The sequence below is a fragment of the Patella vulgata genome, chromosome 1, assembly GCF_932274485.2.
Source record: "Patella vulgata chromosome 1, xgPatVulg1.2, whole genome shotgun sequence".
Classification (NCBI taxonomy): Eukaryota; Metazoa; Mollusca; class Gastropoda; family Patellidae; genus Patella; species Patella vulgata.
This window is the reverse complement of record NC_065879.2, coordinates 54,002,386-54,025,082: the sequence shown is the minus strand read 5'-3', so window position 1 is coordinate 54,025,082 and position 22,697 is coordinate 54,002,386. Positions and strand designations below refer to the sequence as shown.

The window sequence follows — 22,697 nt, the reverse complement described above, 5'->3', positions numbered from 1 at the left end:
ATATTTTTACGCTGTTTGAGAATGAAGGGCGGCCATTTTGTCTGTCAGCATATAAATGATACAGCAGATTGTGACCACGAAAAAGTTTACCCAACACCTTTGTATACATTGTGAAGATCACCGTGCCCAAAACGGATCCTTGAAGAACATCACATACTAGTTGATGATAACTTGATGAGAAGTTGTTGACTTCAACATACTGAAATCGTCCAGTGAGATAGAATGAAAACCATTTTAGAATTTTTCATACAATCAGGGGCCATAATTCAGGAAGTTACGATCCAATATGCGCGAATATGGAAAGGAACCAAGATCTTTTGGTTATAAACTTACATTTCAAATTTCAATAAAATCAGATAACCAGCGGCTGCCAGGTGCCAGGCAGGATACGCCCACATTTTGCAAGAGATGGATAGAGAACAACCTAAAAACAAACAGGATTTTTTGTACAATCAGGGGCAATAATCCAGAAAGTTATGGTCTGAAATGCGCAAATATCAAAAGGGACTGAGATCTTTGGGATATAAAGATATGTTTTAAGTTTCATCAGAATCGGATAAAAATTGTGACCTCTAGAGGGTCCACAACCTTCGTATTGCATAGTTTTACACAATTTGCGTGCAAAAGCGGCCATTTTGTGGTGGAGTTTTATTTAGATTTTCACGAAATTCAAATTCAACCTTCATTATGGTGGAATGGTGAAATCTAGAGAATCCGCAAGCTAAAAATGCCATTTTTCAAACAATCGGGCTGTAATCCAGGAAGTTAAGTTCAGGTATCCGCGATTATCAAAAGGAACCAAGATCTTAGTTTGTAATGGTGATATATTCAGACTTTTTTTTTAAATCAGATAAAAATTGTGACCTCCAGAGGGACCTCAAGCTAAAAACGTGATTTTTCGTACAGTCAGGGGCTCCATAATTCAGGAAGTTACTATCCGATATGCGTAAAAATATGGTATATCAAGGTTGTGGACCCTCTAGAGGTGACAATTTTGCAAGAGATGGATAGAGAACAAGCTCAAAAAAAGAAGTGATTTTTCGTACAATCAAGGGCCATAATTCAGGAAGTCACGACCCGATATGCATGAATATTGAAAGTAACCAAGATCTTTGGGTTATAAACATGTATTTCAGGTTTCATCAAAATCAGATAAAAATTGTGTCCTCTCTCTAGAGGGTTCAAATATTTACAATATTTGCATACGAGGAGCAGGTTTGGTCCGATTTGTACGAAATTCTGACTCAACCATCATAAGGGTGTAACAGTGATATATTCAAACGTTTTTTTAAATTGGATAAAAATGGTGACATCTAGAGGGATCACATCCTAAAAACGGGACTTTTAGTACAATCAAGGACCTTAATTCAGGAAATTAAAATCCAATATGCACAAATTTCTACAGGAACCAAGATCTTTGGGCTATAAATATGTATTTCAACTTTCATCAAAATCGGATCAAAATTGTGGCCTCTAGAGAGGAACCACAACCTTGATATACCATATATTTACACTATTTGTGTGCAAGAGGCAGCCATTTTGTCCGGCAGTTTTGGTCCGATTTCCACGAAATTCGAACTCAGCCATCATAATGGTGTAATGGTGATATATTCAAACGTTTTTTTAAATCGGATAAGAATTATGACCGCTATAGGGTCCACAAGTTAAAAACGCGATTTTTCGTACAATCAGGGGCCATAATTCAGGAAGTTACGATTCGATATGCACAAATATCGAAAGGAACCGAGATCTTTGGGTTATAAACTTACATGTCAAGTTTCAACACCAGCGGCTGCCAGGCAGGATACGCCCACATTTTCGAGAGATTGATAGAGAACAAGCTAAAAACGTGATTTTTCGTACAATCAGGGGCCATAATTCAGGAAGTTACGGCCCGATATGCCCGAATAACGAAAGGAACCGAGATCTTTGGGTTATGAACTTACATTTCAAGTTTCAACAAAATCAGATTAAAATTGTGACCTCTATAGGGTCCACAACCTTGATATACCATAATTTTACGCTATTTGAGAACGAAGGGCGGCCATTTTGTCTGTCAGTTTTGGGTCGATTTTCACGAAATTCGAACTCAGCCAACCTTAGGTGTAACTGTGATATAATAATACATTTTTTTAAATTGAACCAGCGGCTGCCAGGCAGGATACGCCCACATTTTCGAGAGATGGATAGAAAACAAGCTAAAACAAAAGTGATTTTTCCTACAATCAAGGGCCATAATTCAGGAAATTACAATTCGATATGCGCAAATATCGAAAGGAACTGAGATCTTTGGGTTATAAACTTACATTACAAGTTTCAACAAAATCGGATAAAAATTGTGACCTCTATAGTGTCCACAACCTTGATATACCATATTTTTACGAAATTTGAGAACGAGGGGCGGCCATTTTGTCTGTCAGTTTTGGGACAATTTTCATGAAATTTGAACTCAGCCGTCCTTAGGGTGTAATGGTGATATCATAATATGTTTTTTTAAATCGGATAAAAATTATGACCTCTATAGGGTCCACAAGCTAAAAACGCGATTTATTGAACAATCAGGGGCCATAATTCAGGAAGTTACAGTCTGATATGTGCAAATATTGAAAGGAATCGAGATCTTTGGGTTATAAACTTACATTTCAAGTTTCAACAAAATCTGATAGAAATTGTGACCTCTATAGGGTCCACAACCTTGATATACCATATTTTTACGCTATTTGAGAACGAAGGGCAGCCATTTTGTCTGTCAGTTTTGGACCGATTTTCATGAAATTTGAACTTAGTCGTCCTTAGGGTGTAACGGTGATATAATAATATGTTTTTTTAAATTGGATAAAAATTATGACCTCTATAGGGTCCACAAGCTTAAAGCGCAATTGTTCATACAATCAGGAGCTATAATTCAGGAAGTTACGTTCCGATATGCACGAATATCGAAAGGAACCGAGATCTTTGGGTTATAAACTTACATTTCAAGTTTCATCAAAATAGAATTAAAATTGTGACCTCTATAGGGTCCACAACCTTGATATACCATATTTTTACGCTATTTGAGAACGAAGGACGGCTATCTTATCTGTCAGTTTTGGGCCAATTTTCACGAAATTCGAACTCAGCCGTCCTTAGGGTGTAACGGTGATATAATAATACGATTTTTTAAATCGGATACAAATTATGACCTCTATAGGGTCCACAAGCTAAACACGTGATTTTTCGTACAATCAGGGGCCATAATTCAGGAAGTTACGGACCGATATGCAAGAATATCGAAAGGAACCGAGATCTTTGGGTTATAAACTCACATTTCAAGTTTCAACAATATTGGATAAAAATTGTGACCTCTATAGGGTCCACAACCTTAATATACCATATTTTTACGCTATTTGATAACGAACGGCGGCCATTTTGTCTGTCAGTTTTGGGCCGATTTTGACGAAATTCAAACTCGGTCGTCCTTAGAGTGTAACGGTGATAAAATAAAACGTTTTTTTAAATCGGATAAAAATTATGACCTCTTTAGGGTCCACAAGCTAAAAACTCGATTTTTCGTACAATCAGGATCCATAATTCAGGAAGTTACGGTCCGATATGCGTGAATATCGAAAGGAACTGAGATCTTTGGGTTATAAATTTACATTTAAAGTTGAAACAAGATCGGATAACCAGCGGCTGCCAGGCAGGATACGCCCACATTTTCGAGAGATGGATAAAGAACAAGCTAACAAGAAAGTGATTTTTCCTACTATCAGGAAATTACAATTCAATATGCGCGAATATCGAAAGGAAAAAATTATGACCGGTTAATTTCGAGGCCTGCAGTTTTGGTCTGATTTTCATGAAATTCGAACTCAAGCATCCTTAGGGTGTAAAGGTGATATATTCAAACGTTTTTTTTTAAATCAGATAATAAATGTGACCTCTAGAGGGACCTCAAGCTAAAATCGAGATTTTTCGTATAATCAGGGGCCATAACTCAGGAAGTTACAATCCAATATGCACAAATATCAAAAGGAACCAAGATCTTTGGGTTATAAACTTACATTTCAAGTTTCAAGAAAATCGGATAAAAATTGTGACCTCTATAGGGTCCACAACCTTGATATACCATATTCTTACGCTATTTGAGAATAATGGCGGCCATTTTGTCTGTCAATTTTGGGCTGATTTTCACGAAATTCAAACTCAATCATCCTTAGGGTGTAACGGTGATATAATAAGACGGTTTTTTAAATCGGATAAAAATTATGACCTCTATAGGGTCCACAAGCTAAAAACGCAATTTTTCGTACAATCAGGGACCATAATTCAGGAAGTTACGGTCCGATATCTGCGAATATCGAAAGGAACCAAGATCTTTGGGTTATAAACTTACATTTCAAGTTTCTACAAAATTGGATAAAAATTGTGACCTCTATAGGGTCCACAACCTTGATATACCATATTCTTATGGTATAAGAACGAACGGCGGCCATTTTGTCTGTCAATTTTGGGCCGATTTTCACGAAATTCGAACTTGGTCATCCTTAGGGTGTAACGGTGATATAATAATACGTTTTTTTAAATCGGATAAAAATTATGACCTCTATAGGGTCCACAAGCTAAAAACGCGATTTTTCGTACAATCAGGGGCCATAATTCAGGAAGTTACGGTCCAATATGCGCGAATATCGAAAGGAACCGAGATCTTTGGGTTATAAACTTACATTTCAAGTTTCAACAAAATCGGATGAAAATTGTGACCTCTATAGGGTCCACAAGCTAAAAATGTGATTTTTCGTACAAACAGGGGCCATAATCCATGAAGTTTCGATCCGATACATGCCAATATCGAAAGAAGTCGAGATCTTTGGGTTATAAACTCACATTTCAAGTTTCAACAATATTGGATAAAAATTGTGACCTCTATAGGGTCCACAACCTTGATATAGCATATTTTTACGCTATTTGAGAACGAAGGGCGGCCATTTTGTCTGTCAGTTTTGGGCCGATTTTCCCGAAATTCGAACACAGCCGTCCTTAGGGTGTAACGGTGATATAGTAAAACATTTTTTCAAATCAGATAAAAAATATGACTTCTATAGGGTCCACAAGCTAAAAACGCGATTTTTTGTACAATCAGGAAGTTACGGTCCCATACACGCGAATATTGAAAGGAACTGAGATCTTTGGGTTATAAATTTACATTTAAAGTTTAAACAAGATCGGATAACCAGCGGCTGCCAGGCAGGATACGCCCACATTTTCGAGAGATCGATAGAGAACAAGCTAACAAGAAAGTGATTTTTCCTACTATCAGGAAATTACAATTCAATATGCCCGAATATCGAAAGGAAAAAATTGTGACCTCTACAGTGTTCACAAGCCAAAAACGTGATTTTTCGTACAATCAGGGGCCATAATCCATGAAGTTACGGTCCGATAGATGCCAATATCGAAAGGAACCGAGATCTTAGGGTGATAAACCTATATTTCAAGTTTCATTGAAATCGGATAAAAATTGTGACCTGTAGACTGTTCACAAACAATTGTGGACGGACGGACGGACGGGGGCGACCACAATATACGTCCACATGAAAATGTGGGCGTATAAAATAAAAACGCGATTTTTCGTACAATTGGGGCCATAATTCAGGAAGTTACGGTCCGATATGCGCGAATATCGAAAGGGACCGAGATCTTTGGGTTTTAAACTTATATTTTAATTTTCAACAAAATCGGATAAAAATTGTGACCTCTATAGGGTCCACAACCTTGATATACCATATTTTTACGCTATTTGAGAACGAACGGCGGCCATTTTGTCTGTCAATTTTGGACCGATATTCGAACTCAGTCGTCCTTAGGGTGTAACGGTGATAAAATAATACGTTTTTTTAAATCGGATAAAAATTATGACCTCTATAGGGTCCACAAGCTAAAAACGCGATTTTTTGTACATCAGGGGCCATAATTCAGGAAGATATGGTCCGATATTGGCGAATATCGACAGGAACCGAGATCTTTTGGTTATAAACTTACATTTCAAATTTTATCAAAATCTGATAAAAATTGTGACCTCTAGAGTGTCTACAAGCTAAAAACGAGATTTTTCGTACAATCAGGGGCCATAATCCATGATGTTACCGTCCGATACATGCCAATAAAGCTATATTTCAAGTTTCATTGAAATAGGATAAAAATTGTGACCTGTAGAGTGTCCACAAACAAATTGTAGACAGACGGACAAACAGGGACGACGACAATATACGTCCATATGAAAATTTTGGCGTATAAAAATGTGACGAAAGTAGTCCACAAAATGAAATGAAATTATGTTTTAATGTCCTACTTTTCTTCACCAACTGGGATAATGACGACGACGGGCTGCGGTCTACTCTTCGAATTCCAACTATAAAGGGTTCTTTTAAATGCATGTGACCTCAGTTTTTCTTAACATCCGTATGACTAGACATTGCTCCTTGTCAGGCCCTCTGTCCTGCACCACTGACATCGCGAAACCACCCCAAAAAATCCTGCGGAACTCCTGGCATTTTTCTCACTGAGCTCCCTGTAGTGAACAAGGATGTTGTATATTTGTAAATAGATCGTAACTATATCAGTAAACTGATCAAAATATGACACCACAATCATCGGATAAATTCTAATTTTAAAATAATTGAAAAATTTATGCAATATCACTTGTTAGCCTTTATACACTCAAATTTCGCAATTATCAATTTTGGCGTTTCAACCAAAAATTATACAGTGTTGATCATATTCTATTTGTATATTTTTAAAGTTTCGATTGTAAATGTATATATCAGATTTTTTATTTAGTTCAACACAAGTATGTTGGACCAATGCTACATCATCTATTCGCTCAATATTTAACTACTGTTATTTATGATATAAATATATATTACCCAACTCCTGGTCTTTATCTATTGTAACTAGGAATGAATGAATGAAATGGAGTTTGATGTCCTAATGAAGACTAATGAAGACGGGAATGAAAGAAGGATGTGTTAAGTATGGGAGAGGGATTATATAGGCTTTGTCTGTTTCCTAATCCTAATATTCAATAAAATATTGTTTAGGAAAAAAAAATGTGTTAAGTATGTTGTACTACTTTCAAGACTTTATAACTTTATAACAAGAATAGGTAGACATACCCTAAATTCAGCTTATCGATATATACCTACCCGGACATTTAAATTGGGATCTGACTGGATATTGTGTACGTCATGTGTAGTACAACAAATTAAGATCTGTATTGGCACGCAATATATAACACATACTGCGTTGTATATGTTAATCAATAAATACAAAAGACGCACAGAAGAAATGATTAACATATAAAACTACGGCACGTATAAATCCATGGATAAAGATCTATCCTTATACAAAAACACACAGTCGAACAAGAAATCACACGTTAAAAATAGATTTCCAACCGACGTTTCGATTTAACACCTACGCGTCAGATAAAGCCTGCTGGTCCTAGACAAACTCACTAAACAAAGAATACACACTGTGTCATTCATTTTTAACCTGTCCGTTAATTAACACATCCAATACAGAAAACGCACTGTCATAGAGTTTTTCACCCCTAACGGTAATCCATTCACCTTTCAGTCAATTGCTCAACCCTGTATCTGTATATACAGATTTCAGCCTCTCTGTATTAGATTCTTTGCTATAATTAGAATTTTACAGATATTTGTAGAAACTCACCTATAGAGCTAGATTTATATAGAGAACAAGTACAAAACTCACCCTTTCCTACTTCTTAGTGACTTACTGTGTAAATGCTGGCAGATAACTGTAAAATGCCTGTGAAACAACATTATATGTAAAAGGTAGGTGTCGGTCTATTGTTTTAGTAGACCAGTCTCTGAAGAACAGGTTCAATAAACCTTGATCCCCACCTACAACAAAAATTACTGGATTAGAAAACATTTCCGCACAGTTTATTAAAATTTCTAAAAGATATGAGGTGACAGAACATACATGTACACTATCAATAAGGGTCACAATTTCCGAGACCTTTTTTTCTCAAACTTCCAACTATTATTTGGTAAGTCGTAACTAGGAACAATATTTTACAGAGAAAATGCCTCTGTCACCAAAACTTGTAAACGCTCTTCATGTTAAGAGTTTTCCAATCTGATTAAAAAACAGATCCTATTTCGTTTTATTTTTTATAGTTCAAAATTTAATTTCGTTTCACTTGCCTTTGCGCTACACTAGGATCTGGAAGAGTTGTTATATAACCTTTGTTCTAGATGATGTGTGGAATTAGCCAATAAAATGGTTTGTTGCGGCGAGTTTTTGACGTGCGGTGCACGGAACTGGGGGTATCCCACTAGAAACATCAACGCTGATTGGTAATCAAATGTGTTACGTCATACAGTCAAAAGCTGCTCGAATGACCACTGACGCAACTTCACACTACAACCGGTCATATCTTCATGTAGTGGAGGCCGTCAAAAGTATAAAAAGATAGGTTGCCAGGCAACGCCCACAACAGCTAAATCGTCCTAGCCAGCAAAAAGAGTTGTCACATATTTTTACATATGAAACATTTATAAAATCTGATTTTAGAGTAACAACTCATTAAGTAATTATCAGAAAATCATTAGAATTTGTTTGGCCCATGCTAATGTTTCAGCAGCTGCCAGGCAGGATACGCCCATATTTTGCACGAGATGGATAGAGAACAAGCTAAAAACAAAAGCGAGTTTTTGTACAATCAGGGGCCATAATCCCGAAAGTTACGGTCTGAAATGCGCAAATATCAAAAAGGACTGATATCTTTGGGATATAAATATATATTTTAAGTTTCATCAAAATCGGATAAAAATTGTGACCTCTAGAGGATCCACAACCTTTGTATTACATACTTTTACACAATTTTTTTTAAAAGAGCGGCCATTTTTTCGTGCAGTTTCATTTCGATTTTTGCAAAATAGAAATTCAACCTTCATTATGGTGGAATGGTGATATATTTAAACGGTTTCTAAAGTCAGATAGAAAAAAATTGTGACCTCTAGAGAATCCACAAGCTAAAAATATGATTTTTCGTACAATCAGGGGCCATAATTCTGGAAGTTATGATCCGATATGCACGAATATTGAAAGAAACCAAGTTTCATCAAAATCTGATCAAATTGTCACCTCTAGATGGTCCACAACCTTGACATACTAGATGTTTACACTATATAACGTACGAAGGGCGGACATTTTGTCTATCAGTTTTGGTCCAATTTTCATGAAATTCAAACTCAACAAACATTACGGTGTAACAGTGATATATTCAAAGGTTTTTTAAAATCAGATAATAGTTGTGACCTCTAGAGGGACCACAAGCTAAAAACATGATTTTTCACAAAATCTGGAGGCCATAATTGATGAAGTTACGATCCGATATGCGCGAATATTGAAAACAACCAAGATCTTTGGGTTATAAACATGCATTTCTAGTTTCATCAAAATCAGATTAAAATTGTGACCTCCAGAGGGTCCACAACCTTGATATACCATATTTTTACACTCTTAGCATACGAGAGGTGGCCATCCTGTCCAACAGTTTTGGTTCGATTTTCACGAAATTCAAACTCAACTAACATTACGGTGTAGCAGTGATATCTGATTTTCACGAAAATCAAACTCAACTAACATTACGGTGTAACGTTGATATATTAGAATGTTTTTTTTATAAATTGGATAATAATTGTGACCTCTAGAGGGACCACAAGCTAAAAACGCGATTTTTCGTGCAATCAGGGGCCAAAATTCAGGAAGTTACAACCTGATCTGCGCAAATATCGAAAGGAACCAAGTTCTTTGGGTTATAAACATGCATTTCAAGTTTCATCAAAATCAAATAAAAATTGTGACCTCTACAGGGTCTACAACCTTGATATACCATATTTTTATGTTATTTGAGTACGAGGGTGGCCATTTTGTCTGGCAGTTTTGGTCCAATTTTCACGAAATTCTAACTCAACCTTTATTATGGTGTTACAATGATATATTCAAACGATTTTTAAAATCAGATAATAACTGTTACCTTCAGAGGGACCACAAGCTAAAAAAAGGTGATTTTTCGTAGGGGCGATAATTCAGGAAGTTACGATCCGATATGCGACAATATCGCAAGGAACAAAGATCTTTAGGTTATAAACATGCATTTCAAGTTTCATCAAAATCAAATTAAAATTGTGACCTCTACAGGGTCCACAACCTTGATATACCATATTTTTACACTATTCGAGTACAAGCGGCGGCCATTTTATCCGGCAACTTTGGTCCGATTTTCACGAAATTCAAACTCAACCTTCATTACGGTGTAACGTTGATATAATCAGGGGCCATAATTCAGGAAGTTACGATCCGATATGCGACAATATCGAAAGGAACTAAGATATTTGAGTTATAAACTTCCATTTCAAGTTTCAACAAAATCGGACAAAAATTGTGACCTCTAAAGTGTCCACAACCTTGATATACCATATTTTTACACTATTCGCGTACAAGCGGTGGCAATTTTGTCCAGCAATTTTGGTCTGATTTTCATGAAATTCGAACTCGATCTTCCTTACGGTGTAACAGTGACATAATCCAACGATTTTTTAAATCGGATAATAATTGTGACCTCCAGAGGGACCACAAGCTAAACCAGCGGCTGCCAGGCAGGATACGTCCACATTTTTGAGAGATGGATAGAGAACAAGCTAAGAAGAAAGTGATTTTTCCTACAATCAAGGGCCATAATTCAGGAAATTACAATTCGATATGCGCAAATATCGAAAGGAACCAAGATCTTTGTGTTATAAATTTACATTTCAAGTTTCAACAAAATCGGATAAAAATTGTGACTTCTATAGGGTCCACAACCTTGATATACCATATTTTTACGCTATTTGAGTACGAAGGGGCGTCCGTTTTGTTTGTCAGTTTTGGGCCGATTTTCACGAAATTTAAACTCAGTCATCCTTAGGGTGTATCGGTGATATAATAATATGTTTTTTTAAATCGGATAAAAATTATGACCTCTACAGGGTCCAAAAGCTAAAAACGCGATTTTTCATACAATCAGGAGCCATAATTCAGGAAGTTACGGTCCGATATGCGCGAATATCAAAAGGAACCGAGATCTTTGGGTTATAGACTTACATTTCAATTTTCAACAAAATTGGATAAAAATTGTGACCTCTATAGGGTCCACAACCTTGAAATACCATATTTTTACGCTATTTGACAACAAACGGCGGCCATTTTGTCTGTTAATTTTGGGCCGATTTTCACGAAATTCGAACTCAGCCATCCTTAGGGTGTAACGCGGAGACAATAATACGTTTTTTTAAATCGGATAAAAATTATGACCTTTATTGGGTCCACAAGCTAAAAACGCGATTTTTCGTACAATCAGGGGCCATAATTCAGGAAGTTACGGTCCGATATGCGTACAGTCAGGGGCCATAATCCATGAAGTTTCGATCCGATACATGCCAATATCGAAGCAGCCGAGATTTTTGGGGGATAAACCTATATTTCAAGTTTCGTCAAAATCGGATAAGAATTGTGACCTGTAGAGAGTCCACAAACAATTGTGGACGGACAGACGTCCGGACGGACAGGGGCGATGGCATAATACGTCCACATGAAAATGTGGGCGTATAAAAAGGCGATTTTTCGGACAATCACAGGCCATAATTCAGGAAGTTACAAATATCGAAAAGAACCAAGATCTTTATGTTATAAACATGCATTTAAAGTTTCATCAAAATCAAATTAAAATTGTGATCTCTACAGGGTCCACAACCTTGATATACCATATTTTTACACTATTCGCGTACAAACGGCGGCCATTTTGGTCCGATTTTCACGAAATTCGAAATAAACCTTCCTTACGGTGTAACGGTGATATAATCAAAAGGTTTTTTTAAATTGGATAATAATTGTGACCTCCAGAGGGACCACAAGCTAAACCAGCGGCTGCCAGGCAGGATACGCCCACATTTTGCAAGAGATGGATAGAGAGCAAACTAAACAAAAAGCGATTTTTCGTACAATCAGGGGCCATAATTCAGGAAGTTACGATCCAATATGCGCAAATATCGAAAGGAACCAAGATCTTTGGGTTATAAACTTACATTTCAAGTTTCATCAAAATCAGAAGAAAATTGTCACCTCTAGAGGGTCCACAACCTTGATATACCATATTTTTACGCTATTTGAGTACGAAGGGGCGTCCGTTTTGTTTGTCAGTTTTGGTCCGATTTTCACAAAATTCGAACTCAACCATCCTAAGGGTGTAAAGGTGATATATTCAAACGTTTTATTTTTAATTGGATAATAATTGTGACCTCTAGAGGGACCTCAAGCTAAAAACGCAATTTTTTCATACAATCAGGGGCCATATCTCAGGAAGTTACAATTTGATATGCGCGAAATATCGAAAGGAACCAAGATCTTTGGGTTATAAATTTATATTTCAAGTTTTATCAAAATCGGAAGTAAATTGTGACCTCTAGGGGGTCCATAACATTCATATACCTTATTTTTACACTATTTGAGTACATGGGCGGCCATTTTGTCTGTCAGTTACGGTCAGATTTTACGAAATTCGAATTCAACCATCCTTAGGGTATAACAGTGATATATTAAAACGTTTTTTTAAATCGGATAAAACTTATGACCTCTATAGGGTCCACCACAGGAATCTGACCTTCTATCCGTATATATATGCATACACCATGTCGTACCAGACAATATATAATAAAAAACAACAGGAATGCAATGCCTGTTGAAAACTCGATCTTACCTGCTCTTGCTTCGGCTCGTTTTTTTTCAACAATTCGTAATGTCAGCCAACCAAACCCCTGTCAATTCACTCAGATATGTTTTTTCTTCAATCTAGTCATTTTGATTTGCATAAATACTCCCACAAAACGATATCATCGCCACTTGTTTCCAATATTTACATCGTTTTCGTCCATTTTCATTTTGTCACTGCCATGGGCCATGCGCTGACGTCACACAAATAGACGCATTCGACAGACCTCGGTTTTTTTTGTTGCTGGGGTTGAGGGATTCTACCGATATTCGCCGAATATGTATAGACGTTTCACTGACGCATGAGACAACTCTACTCCTTATTATGTGTTAACCATTCGGCCATTTTAGTAGCTTTTCATGTAAGCAATTTTAAAATGGGAGCTAAAGAATAAAATTTGCCTAATTTTTTTAGTACCGTAGCTTTTCATGTAAGCAATTTTAAAATGGAGCTATAGGATAAAATTTGCCTAATTTTTGTGATTTAAACAATGCTTTTTTTTTTTTTTTAAATCAACTTCATAGGGCTTTGGCAGAGTAACACAAGCTATGACAGGTCTAGTAATTGAAAAAATATTTATAAATACAATATTATGTGATATCAATATAATTTTTAGTTCATCTGATTTAATATTTCGTGTTACTCTGCCAAAGCCCCATGAAGTTGATTTTAAAAAAAAACAAGATGACTAGTCATCAACATCCCGCGCCCTTGCACTTGTTTGGAAGAAATAAGGAAAAATAACTTGTTTATGCTATTGGTAATCAATATAAAAATGTATCAGATTTCGCAAACAGAGAGAGAGAGAGAGAAATGGGGTTTAACGTCCACTCAACACAAACTAGGTCATTTCGGGACTAACATATGGTTTAATTTTATTTCAATAATTCGCTTGCGCATAGGGGTCTTTAGCAGTGGGAGGAAACCGGAGGACCCGGAGAAAACCCACGAGGTTGGACAGGCGACCCTACTCCTTGTCACGTACAACCGGGGATTCGAAACCACGCCAGTCGACTCAATGACAGACTTTATGATACAGCGCGCGCACGCTAACCATTCAGCCATCCAACCCCCCGATTTCGCAAACAGTGTCACTGGTCCTAATATTGTGGCCCTGTTTAGTAGATATTGCTCTCTATTTCTGAAAACTAATGACTGATTGCTATTTACTAGAAGATTTGAGATAATTTATGACATTAAGCTCTGGTTTTAAAAATTAGACATGACTACATAGAAAATAGAGATATTTTGCAAGTGGAGGGAACTGGAGCTTTAGACAAATCTCATATTCCGACACATGGAATATCAATTCACAGAATTTCATACTCTGATCACAGTAGCTCGGCAAGGCAGGGTCGCTACTCCCTGTAAGGTTTGCACAACAACCTTTGCCTACCTCAATTAGCTGATGTATGGTAAACAATAAACTTATACACCAGGCCAGGAAATAAAATACTATAATAGGTTAATGTTTGTACAAAGTTTCAAAAAGATTTCTTGAACAGATAATAAAATATGCTCAAGAAACAAAATCAGGATGGAAGGCTGGATTTCAGAAAATAAAATAATGGGTAAAATTATTTTAAAGGTATCTTGAACAGTCAAATGTGTTTCCATGGAAACGCATAAAATTAACAAATCTGAGAAATTCAAATTAAGTGCCATGAAGATATCTTGAACGATTTATGAGATATGCTCCAGAAACAAAATTGTACACCAAAAACTAAGTAAACGGTTTATGAGATATGCTCCATAAACAAAATTGTACACCAAAAACTAAGTCAAATGTGTTTCCATGGAAACACAAAAAATATAAATCCCAGAAATTTCTAATTAGCAAAAGGCACAACTACAGTAATAGGTTGATGTGTGTGCAAAGTTTCAGAAAGATATCTTGAACGGTTTATGAGATATGCTCCGGAAACCAAATTGTACACGAAAAACTAAGTCATTTTTGTTTCCATGGAAACACACAAAATATCAATCCCAGAAATTCCTAAATAGCAAAAGGCACAACTAGTGTAATAGGTTGATGTGTGTGCAAAGTTTCAGAAAGATATCTTGAACGGTTTATGAGATATGCTCCGGAAACGAAAACGGACTGACGAATCCCATTTCAATATCCCTCCCTAACTTCGTTCGGCGCGGGATAAAAACATTGTTTAAATCACAAAAATTAGGCAAATTTTATCCTATAGCTCCCATTTTAAAATTGCTTACATGAAAGCTACGGTACTAAAAAAATTAGGCAAATTTTATTCTTTAGCTCCCATTTTAAAATTGCTTACATGAAAAGCTACTAAAATGGCCGAATGGTTAACACATAATAAGGAGTAGGGACGTCTCATGCGTCAGTGAAACATCTATACATATTCGGCGAATATTGGTAGAATCCCTCAACCCCAGCACAAAAAAATAAGTTCTGCCGAATGCGTCTATTTGTGTGACGTCAGCGCATGGCGGCAGTGACAAAATGAAAATGGACGAAAACAATGTAAATATTGGAAACAAGTGGCGATGATATCGTTTTGTGGGAGTATTTATGCAAATCAAAACGACTAGATTGAAGAAAAAACATATCTGAGTGAATTGACAGAGGTTTGGTTGCCTGACATTACGAATTGTTGAAAAAAAAACGAGCCGAAGCAAGAGCAGGTAAGATCGAGTTTTCAACAGGCACTGCATTCCTGTTGTTTTTTATTATATATTGTCTGGTACGACATGGTGTATGCATATATATATACGGATAGAAGGTCAGATTCCTGTGGGTCCACAAGCTAAAAACACGATTTTTCGTACAATCAGGAGTCATAATTCAAGAAGTTACGGTCCGATATGCGCGAATATCGAAATTGGAACTCAGCCGTCCTTAGGGTGTAACAGTGATATACTAAAACCTAGTTTGAAATCGGATAAAAATTATGACCTATATAGGATCCACAAGCTAAAAACGCGACTTTTCGTACAATCAGGGGCCATAATTAAGGACATTACGGTCCGATATGCACGAATATCGAAAGGAACCGAGATCTTTGGGTTATAAACTTACATTTCAAGTTTCAACAAAATCGGAGAACCAGCAGCTGCCAGGCAGGATACCCCCACATTTCAGAGAGATGGATAGAGAACAAGCTAAAAAGAAAGTGATTTTTCCTACAATCAAGGGCCATAATTCAGGAAATTACAATTCGATATGCGCAAATATCGAAAGGAACCGAGATCTTTGTGTTATAAACTTACATTTCAAGTTTTAAAAAAATCAGATAAAAATTGTGACCTCTATAGGTCCACAACCTTGATATACCATATTTTTACGCTTTTTGAGAACGAACAGCGGCCATTTTGTCTGTCAATTTTGGGCCGATTTACACGAAATTCGAACTCAACCATCCTTAGGGTGTAACGGTGATATAATAATATGTTTTTTTAAATCGGATAAAAATTATGACCTCTATAGTGTTACACAAGCTAAAAACGCGATTTTTCGTACAATCAGGGGCCATAATTCAGGAAGTTACGGTCCGATATGAGCGAATATCGAAAGGAACAGATTTGGGTTATAAACATACATTTCAAGTTTCAACAAAATCGGATAAAAATTGTGACCTCTATAGTGTCCACAACCTTGATATACCATATTTTTACGCTATTTGAGAACAAACGGCGGCCATTTTGTCTGTCAATTTTGGGCCGATTTTCACAAAATTCAAACTCAGCCGTCCTTAGTGTGTAACGGTGATATCATAATACAGTTTTTTAAATCGGATAAAAATTACGACATGGTGTATGCATATATATATACGGATAGAAGGTCAGATTCCTGTGGGTCCACAAGCTAAAAACACGATTTTTCGTACAATCAGGAGTCATAATTCAAGAAGTTACGGTCCGATATGCGCGAATATCGAAATTGGAACTCAGCCGTCCTTAGGGTGTAACAGTGATATACTAAAACCTAGTTTGAAATCGGATAAAAATTATGACCTATATAGGGTCCACAAGCTAAAAACACGATTTTTCGTACAATCAGGGGCCATAACTCAGGGAGTTACGGTCCGATATGCGCGAATATTGAAAGGAACCAAGATCTTTGGGTTATAAACTTACATTTCAAGTTTCAACAAAATCGAATTAAAATTGTGACCTCTATAGGGTCCACAACCTTGATATACCATATTTTTAAGCTATTTGAGAACGAACGGCGGCCATTTTGTCTGTCAGTTTTGGGCTGATTTTCACGAAATTCGAACTCAGCCGTCCTTAGGGTGTAACGGTGATATAATAATACGTTTTTTTAAATCGGATAAAAATTATGACCTCTATAGTGTCCACAAGCTAACAACGCGATTTTTTGTACAATCAGGGGCCATAATTCAGGAAGTTACTATCCGATATGCGTGAATATCGAAAGGAACTGAGATCTTTGGGTTATAAACCTACATTTCAAGTTTCAAGAAAATCGGATAAAAATTGTGACCTCTATAGGGTCCACAATCTAAAAATGTGATTTTTCGTACAAACAGGGGCCATAATCCATGAAGTTTCGATCCGATACATGCCAATGTCGAAAGCAGCCGAGATCTTTTGGAGATAAACCTATATATCAATGTGGGCGTATAAAAATTATGACCTCTATAGGGTCCACAAGCTAAAAACGCGATTTTTCGTACAATCAGGGGCAATAATTCAGGAAGTTACGGTCCAATATGCACGAATATCGAAATGAACCGAGATCTTTGGGTTATAAACTTACATTTCAAGTTTCAACAAAATCCGATAACCAGCGGCTGCCAGGCAGGATACGCCCACATTTTCAAGCGATGGATAGAGAACAAGCAATCTGGTTAAAACACAGATCCTATTTCGTTTCGTTTTTATAGTTCAAAATTTCGTTTTACTTGTCTTTACTACACTTGGATCTGGAAGAGTTGTTATTTAACTTGTGTTCTGAATGGTGTCAGGGATAAGCCAATGAAACGGTCTGTCACGGCGAGCTTTAGGCGTGTTTTTGCATGGAACTGTGGGTAATCCACTAGTAACATCAATGCTGATTGGTTTATCAAATGTCTGACATCATAGGGTCATAAGTCGGTCTTTTGACCCCTGACGTGACCTATCGCTATAACTTGTCAGATCTTCATGTAGTGTAGGCCATCGAAAGTATAAAAAAACGAAACGAAATATAGATCTGTATTTTAATCAGATTGGAGAACAAGCTAAAACGAAAGCGTTTTTTTCTACAATCAAGGGCCATAATTCAGGAAATTACAATTCGATATGCGCAAATATCGAAAGGAACCAAGATCTTTGGCTTATAAACTTAGATTTCAAGTTTCAACAAAATTGGATAACCTGCGGCTGCCAGGCAGGATACGCCCACATTTTCGAGAGATGGATAGAGAACAAGCTAAAAAAGAAAGTGATTTTTCCTACAATCAAGGGCCATAATTTAGGAAATTACAATTCGATATGGTCCACAAGCTAAAAACACGAAGTTATGGTCCGATATGCGCAAATATCGAAAGAAACCGAGATTTTTGGGTTATAAACTTACATTTCAAGTTTCAACAAAATCGGATAAAAATTGTGACCTCTATAGGGTCCACAACCTTGACATACCATATTTTTACGCTATTTGAGAACGAACGGCGGCCATTTTGTCTGTCAATTTTGGGCCGATTTTCACGAAATTCAAACTCAGCCGTCCTTAGGGTGTAACGGTGATATAATGATACGTTTTTTTAAATCGGATAAAAATTATGACTTCTTTTGGGTCCACAAGCTAAAAACGTGATTTTTCGTACAAACAGGGGCCATAATCCATGAAGTTTTGATCCGATACATGCCAATATCGAAAGCAGTCGAGATCTTTTGGAGATAAACCTATATTTCAAGTTTCGTCAAAATCGGATAAGAATTGTGACCTGTAGAGGGTCCACAAACAATTGTGGACGGACGGACAGGTAAAACGGCATAATACGTCCACATGAAAATGTGGGCGTATATAAAAGATTAAATAGGGACTGTGTGACTTTAAGTTGAAAGATAGGTTGCCAGGCAATGAAACATATGTCCACAGCACCTAAATCGTCGGAGCAGTCAACAAGAGTTGTCACATATTTTTACTTTTTCAGTATAAAACATTTATAATACCCTAAAATCTGATTAAGAGTAACAACTCATTAAGTAATTATCAGAAAATCATTAGAATTTGTATGGTTTTTATAAATTTCTGCCCCATGCTAACATTTAGTATACAAAATATTTAATATCATGGATTTAGCTGTTCAATTTATCAAAATTCATTGAAAATCTATATACCTTGTCGTTTCAAGACCTTAAACTCTGTGTATCAATCTGAAGTCAATCGGATGATAACATAAGCCTTTAGAGCGTCACAAGATTTTTCAAAGTGATCAAGGGCCATAACTTTGGCAGTAATTATCGGAAATCTTTGAAAATCAATAGAATTCTTCGTCTCATGACCTCAAACACTGAGTATAAATTTAAGTCAATCGCATATTAACTTTAGCCTCTAGAGGGTCCACAAGATTTTTCGAAGTGATCAAGGGCCATAACTCCGACAGTAATTATCCGAATTCGCTGAAAATCAACAGGCTTATTCGTCTCATGACCTGAAACACTTTGTATAAATTTAAAGTCAATCGCATATTAACTTTGACCTCTAGAGCGTCCACAAGATTTTTTGAAGATTTAAAGTCAATTGGATTAGGTGGAAAAGGTAATTTTGAGATTATGATTATACATTTGATTTTATTAGCTTTTCAAGTAGATCTCATCATTCTTCTCACAAAACTGTTTACAGATTCAAAATCGGATGAAATATTTTTTTATTTAATGGAGGCTCAAAGTTGCGATTTTTGACTTTTCGCGGAAGAAAGGTTTTTCAACACTTTGAAAAAGTCATTTTTGGTGTGTTTAGTGACGCTATATTTCATTTCATATCAAAACTATCAAAAACTTAGATGTAAATTCATGAAATACAACTTTAAGGATAATTATGTTTCAATTTTCACATTTGTGTAACAATTACTCCAATTTCCCCACTTTGTGATTTTGGTCAATTTTTTCATCAACCAGCGGCTGCCAGGCAGGATACGCCCTCATTTTCGAGAGATGGATAGAGAACAAGCTAAAAAGAGAGTGATTTTTCCTACAATCAAGGGCCATAATTCAGGAAATTACAATTCAATATGCGCAAATATCGAAAGGAACCGAGATCTTTGTGCTATAAACTTACATTTCAAGTTTCAACAAAATTGGATTAAAATTGTGACCTATATAGGGTCCACAGCCTTGATATACCATATTTTTACGCTATTTGAGAACGAAGGGCGGCCATTTTGTCTGTAAGTTTTGGGCCGATTTTCACGAAATTCAAACTCAGCCATCCTTAGGGTGTAACGGTGATATAATAATACGTTTTTTTAAATCGGATAAAAATTATGACCTCTATAGGATTCACAAGCTAAAAACACGATTTTTGGTACAATCAGGGGCCAAAATTCAGGAAGTTACGGTCCGATATACGCGAATATCGAAAAGAACCGAGATCTTTGGGTTATAAACTTACATTTCAAGTTTCAACAAAATCTGATAAAAATTGTGACCTCTATAGGGTCCACAACCTTGATATACCATATTTTTACGCTATTTGAGAACGAACGGCGGTCATTTTGTCTGTCAATTTTAGGCCGATTTCCACGAAATTCGAACTCAGCTGTCCTTAGGGTGTAACGGTGATATAATAATACGTTTTTTTAAATCGGATAAAAATTATGACCTCTATAGGGTCCACAAGCTAAAACCGCGATTTTTCTTACAATCAGGGGCCATAATTCAGGAAGTTACGGTCCGATATGCGCGAATATCGAAAGGAACCAAGATCTTTGGGTTATAAACTTACATTTCAAGTTTCATCAAAAAAAGGATTAAAATTGTGACCTCTATAGGGTCCACAAACTTGATATACCTTATTTTTACGCTATTTGAGAACGAACGGTGGCCATTTTCTCTGTCAGTTTTGGGCCGATTTTCACGAAATTCGAAGTCAGCCGTCCTTAGGGTTTAACGGTGATATAATAATATGTTTTTTAGAATCCACAAGCTAAAAACGCGATTTTTCGTACAATCAGGGCCCATAATTCAGGAAGTTACGGTCCGATATGAGCGAATATTGAAAGGAACCGATTTGGGTTATAAACTTACATTTCAAGTTTCAACAAAATCGAATAAAAATTGTGACCTCTATAGTGTCCACAACCTTGATTTACCATATTTTTACGCTATTTGAGACCGAACGGTGGCCATTTTGTCTGTCAATTTTGGGCCGATTTTCACGAAATTCGAACTCAGCCTTCCTTAGGGTGTAACGGTGATATAATAATACGTTTTTTTTAAATTGGATAAAAATTATGACCTCTATAGGGTCCACAAGCTAAAAACGTGATTTTTCTTACAATCTGGGGCCATAATTCAGGAAATTACAGTCCGATATGCGCGAATATCGAAAACTCTGGCAGTATTTATTTGAAATCGCTGAAAATCAATAGGCTTCTTCATCTCATGACTTTAAACACTGTGTATAAATTTGACATCAATCAGATATTAACTTTGACCTCTAGAGTGTCCACAAGATTTTTTGAAGTGATCAAGGGCCATAACTCTGGCAGTACTTATCGGAAATCACTAATAAATCAATAGGCTTCTTCGTCTCATGACCTTAAACACTATGTATAAATTTAAAGTCAATCGGATATTAACTTTAGCCTCTAGGAAATCACTAATAAATCAATAGGCTTCTTCGTCTCATGACCTTAAACACTATGTATAAATTTAAAGTCAATCGGATATTAACTTTAGCCTCTAGACCGACGGACAGCAGGGGGCGACGACAATATACGACCACATTTCATAATGGGCATACAAAAAACGGCACAAGCGGTGTCAGGCGATTTTGACCAAACTTTGCAGATTTGGTCATTGGGTACCCCGTATACCCCAAATGAAATATGAGGTTCACCAACCTTGTAGTTACGGAGAACCAGCTATGGCCATTTTAGAGTAAAATAAAACATCATTTTTTTAAAAAAAAAATCCCTAAATTCAAATATTTCCCATATATTGCCTATTGATTTTTTATTTTTTAAATTATTTTTTTATGAATGATCTTGTCTACTACTTCAATATATATGACTATTAAATTTTTCCAAAACCATTTGAGGCTATGAGGAATTTATTTTGAGATGTAGTTTTTGCTATATGCTAAAACATATAAATTTCATGATGCTATATCTCACCCACTGCAGGGCTGAGGACAATTCTATTAATAATGGAAGTTGGGGACTACTAATACTAATATTTGGTTTTGACAAAATGACTGGCACAGATTTCTTTCATATTAAATTTGAAGGTCAAACTTGAAGAAAATGACTTCATTTTTGACATCATTTTTTCAATAAAATCATTCATTGCCGGGATTATTAGGTCAGATAATGCCCCAGATGATTCGGAGTTCCACAAGGATCAGTCCTTGGACCTGTCTTTTCTGTAATGTATACTAAGAATTTAGGACAACTATGCAGATGATATACAGCTGATTGCAAATTATTCCCTTTCAAAAACTGTTCCATCCCCTAATTGTACACATGACATTAAAGCATAGAACTAGAATACTAGTTCTAAGATTAAAGATAGGATGACAAGAAATATGTTGAAATTAAATTTAATTGAAATAAGTAAATCAGAATGTATTTTATGTGGTCCAAATAAAATAAAACCAAGTACAAACAATCCAAACCATCTGCCTCCCAGTCGTATATTTTGGTTATAATACACATCTGAAAAATACAAG

At 36.2% G+C, this 22,697-nt stretch overlaps 1 protein-coding gene across 4 annotated transcripts in view; it reads right to left on the bottom strand.

The window, feature by feature from the left end:
- LOC126830306 (glycogenin-1) overlaps positions 1-22,697 on the bottom strand; it is a 280,407-nt gene that overhangs the window by 170,108 nt on the left and 87,602 nt on the right. For all 4 annotated transcript variants that reach the window (XM_050560685.2, XM_050560679.2, XM_050560693.2 and 1 more), the window contains exon 5: positions 7,784-7,910. In XM_050560685.2, coding sequence (XP_050416642.1) covers positions 7,784-7,910 — 127 coding nt within the window. The remainder of the gene's footprint in view (positions 1-7,783; positions 7,911-22,697) is intronic.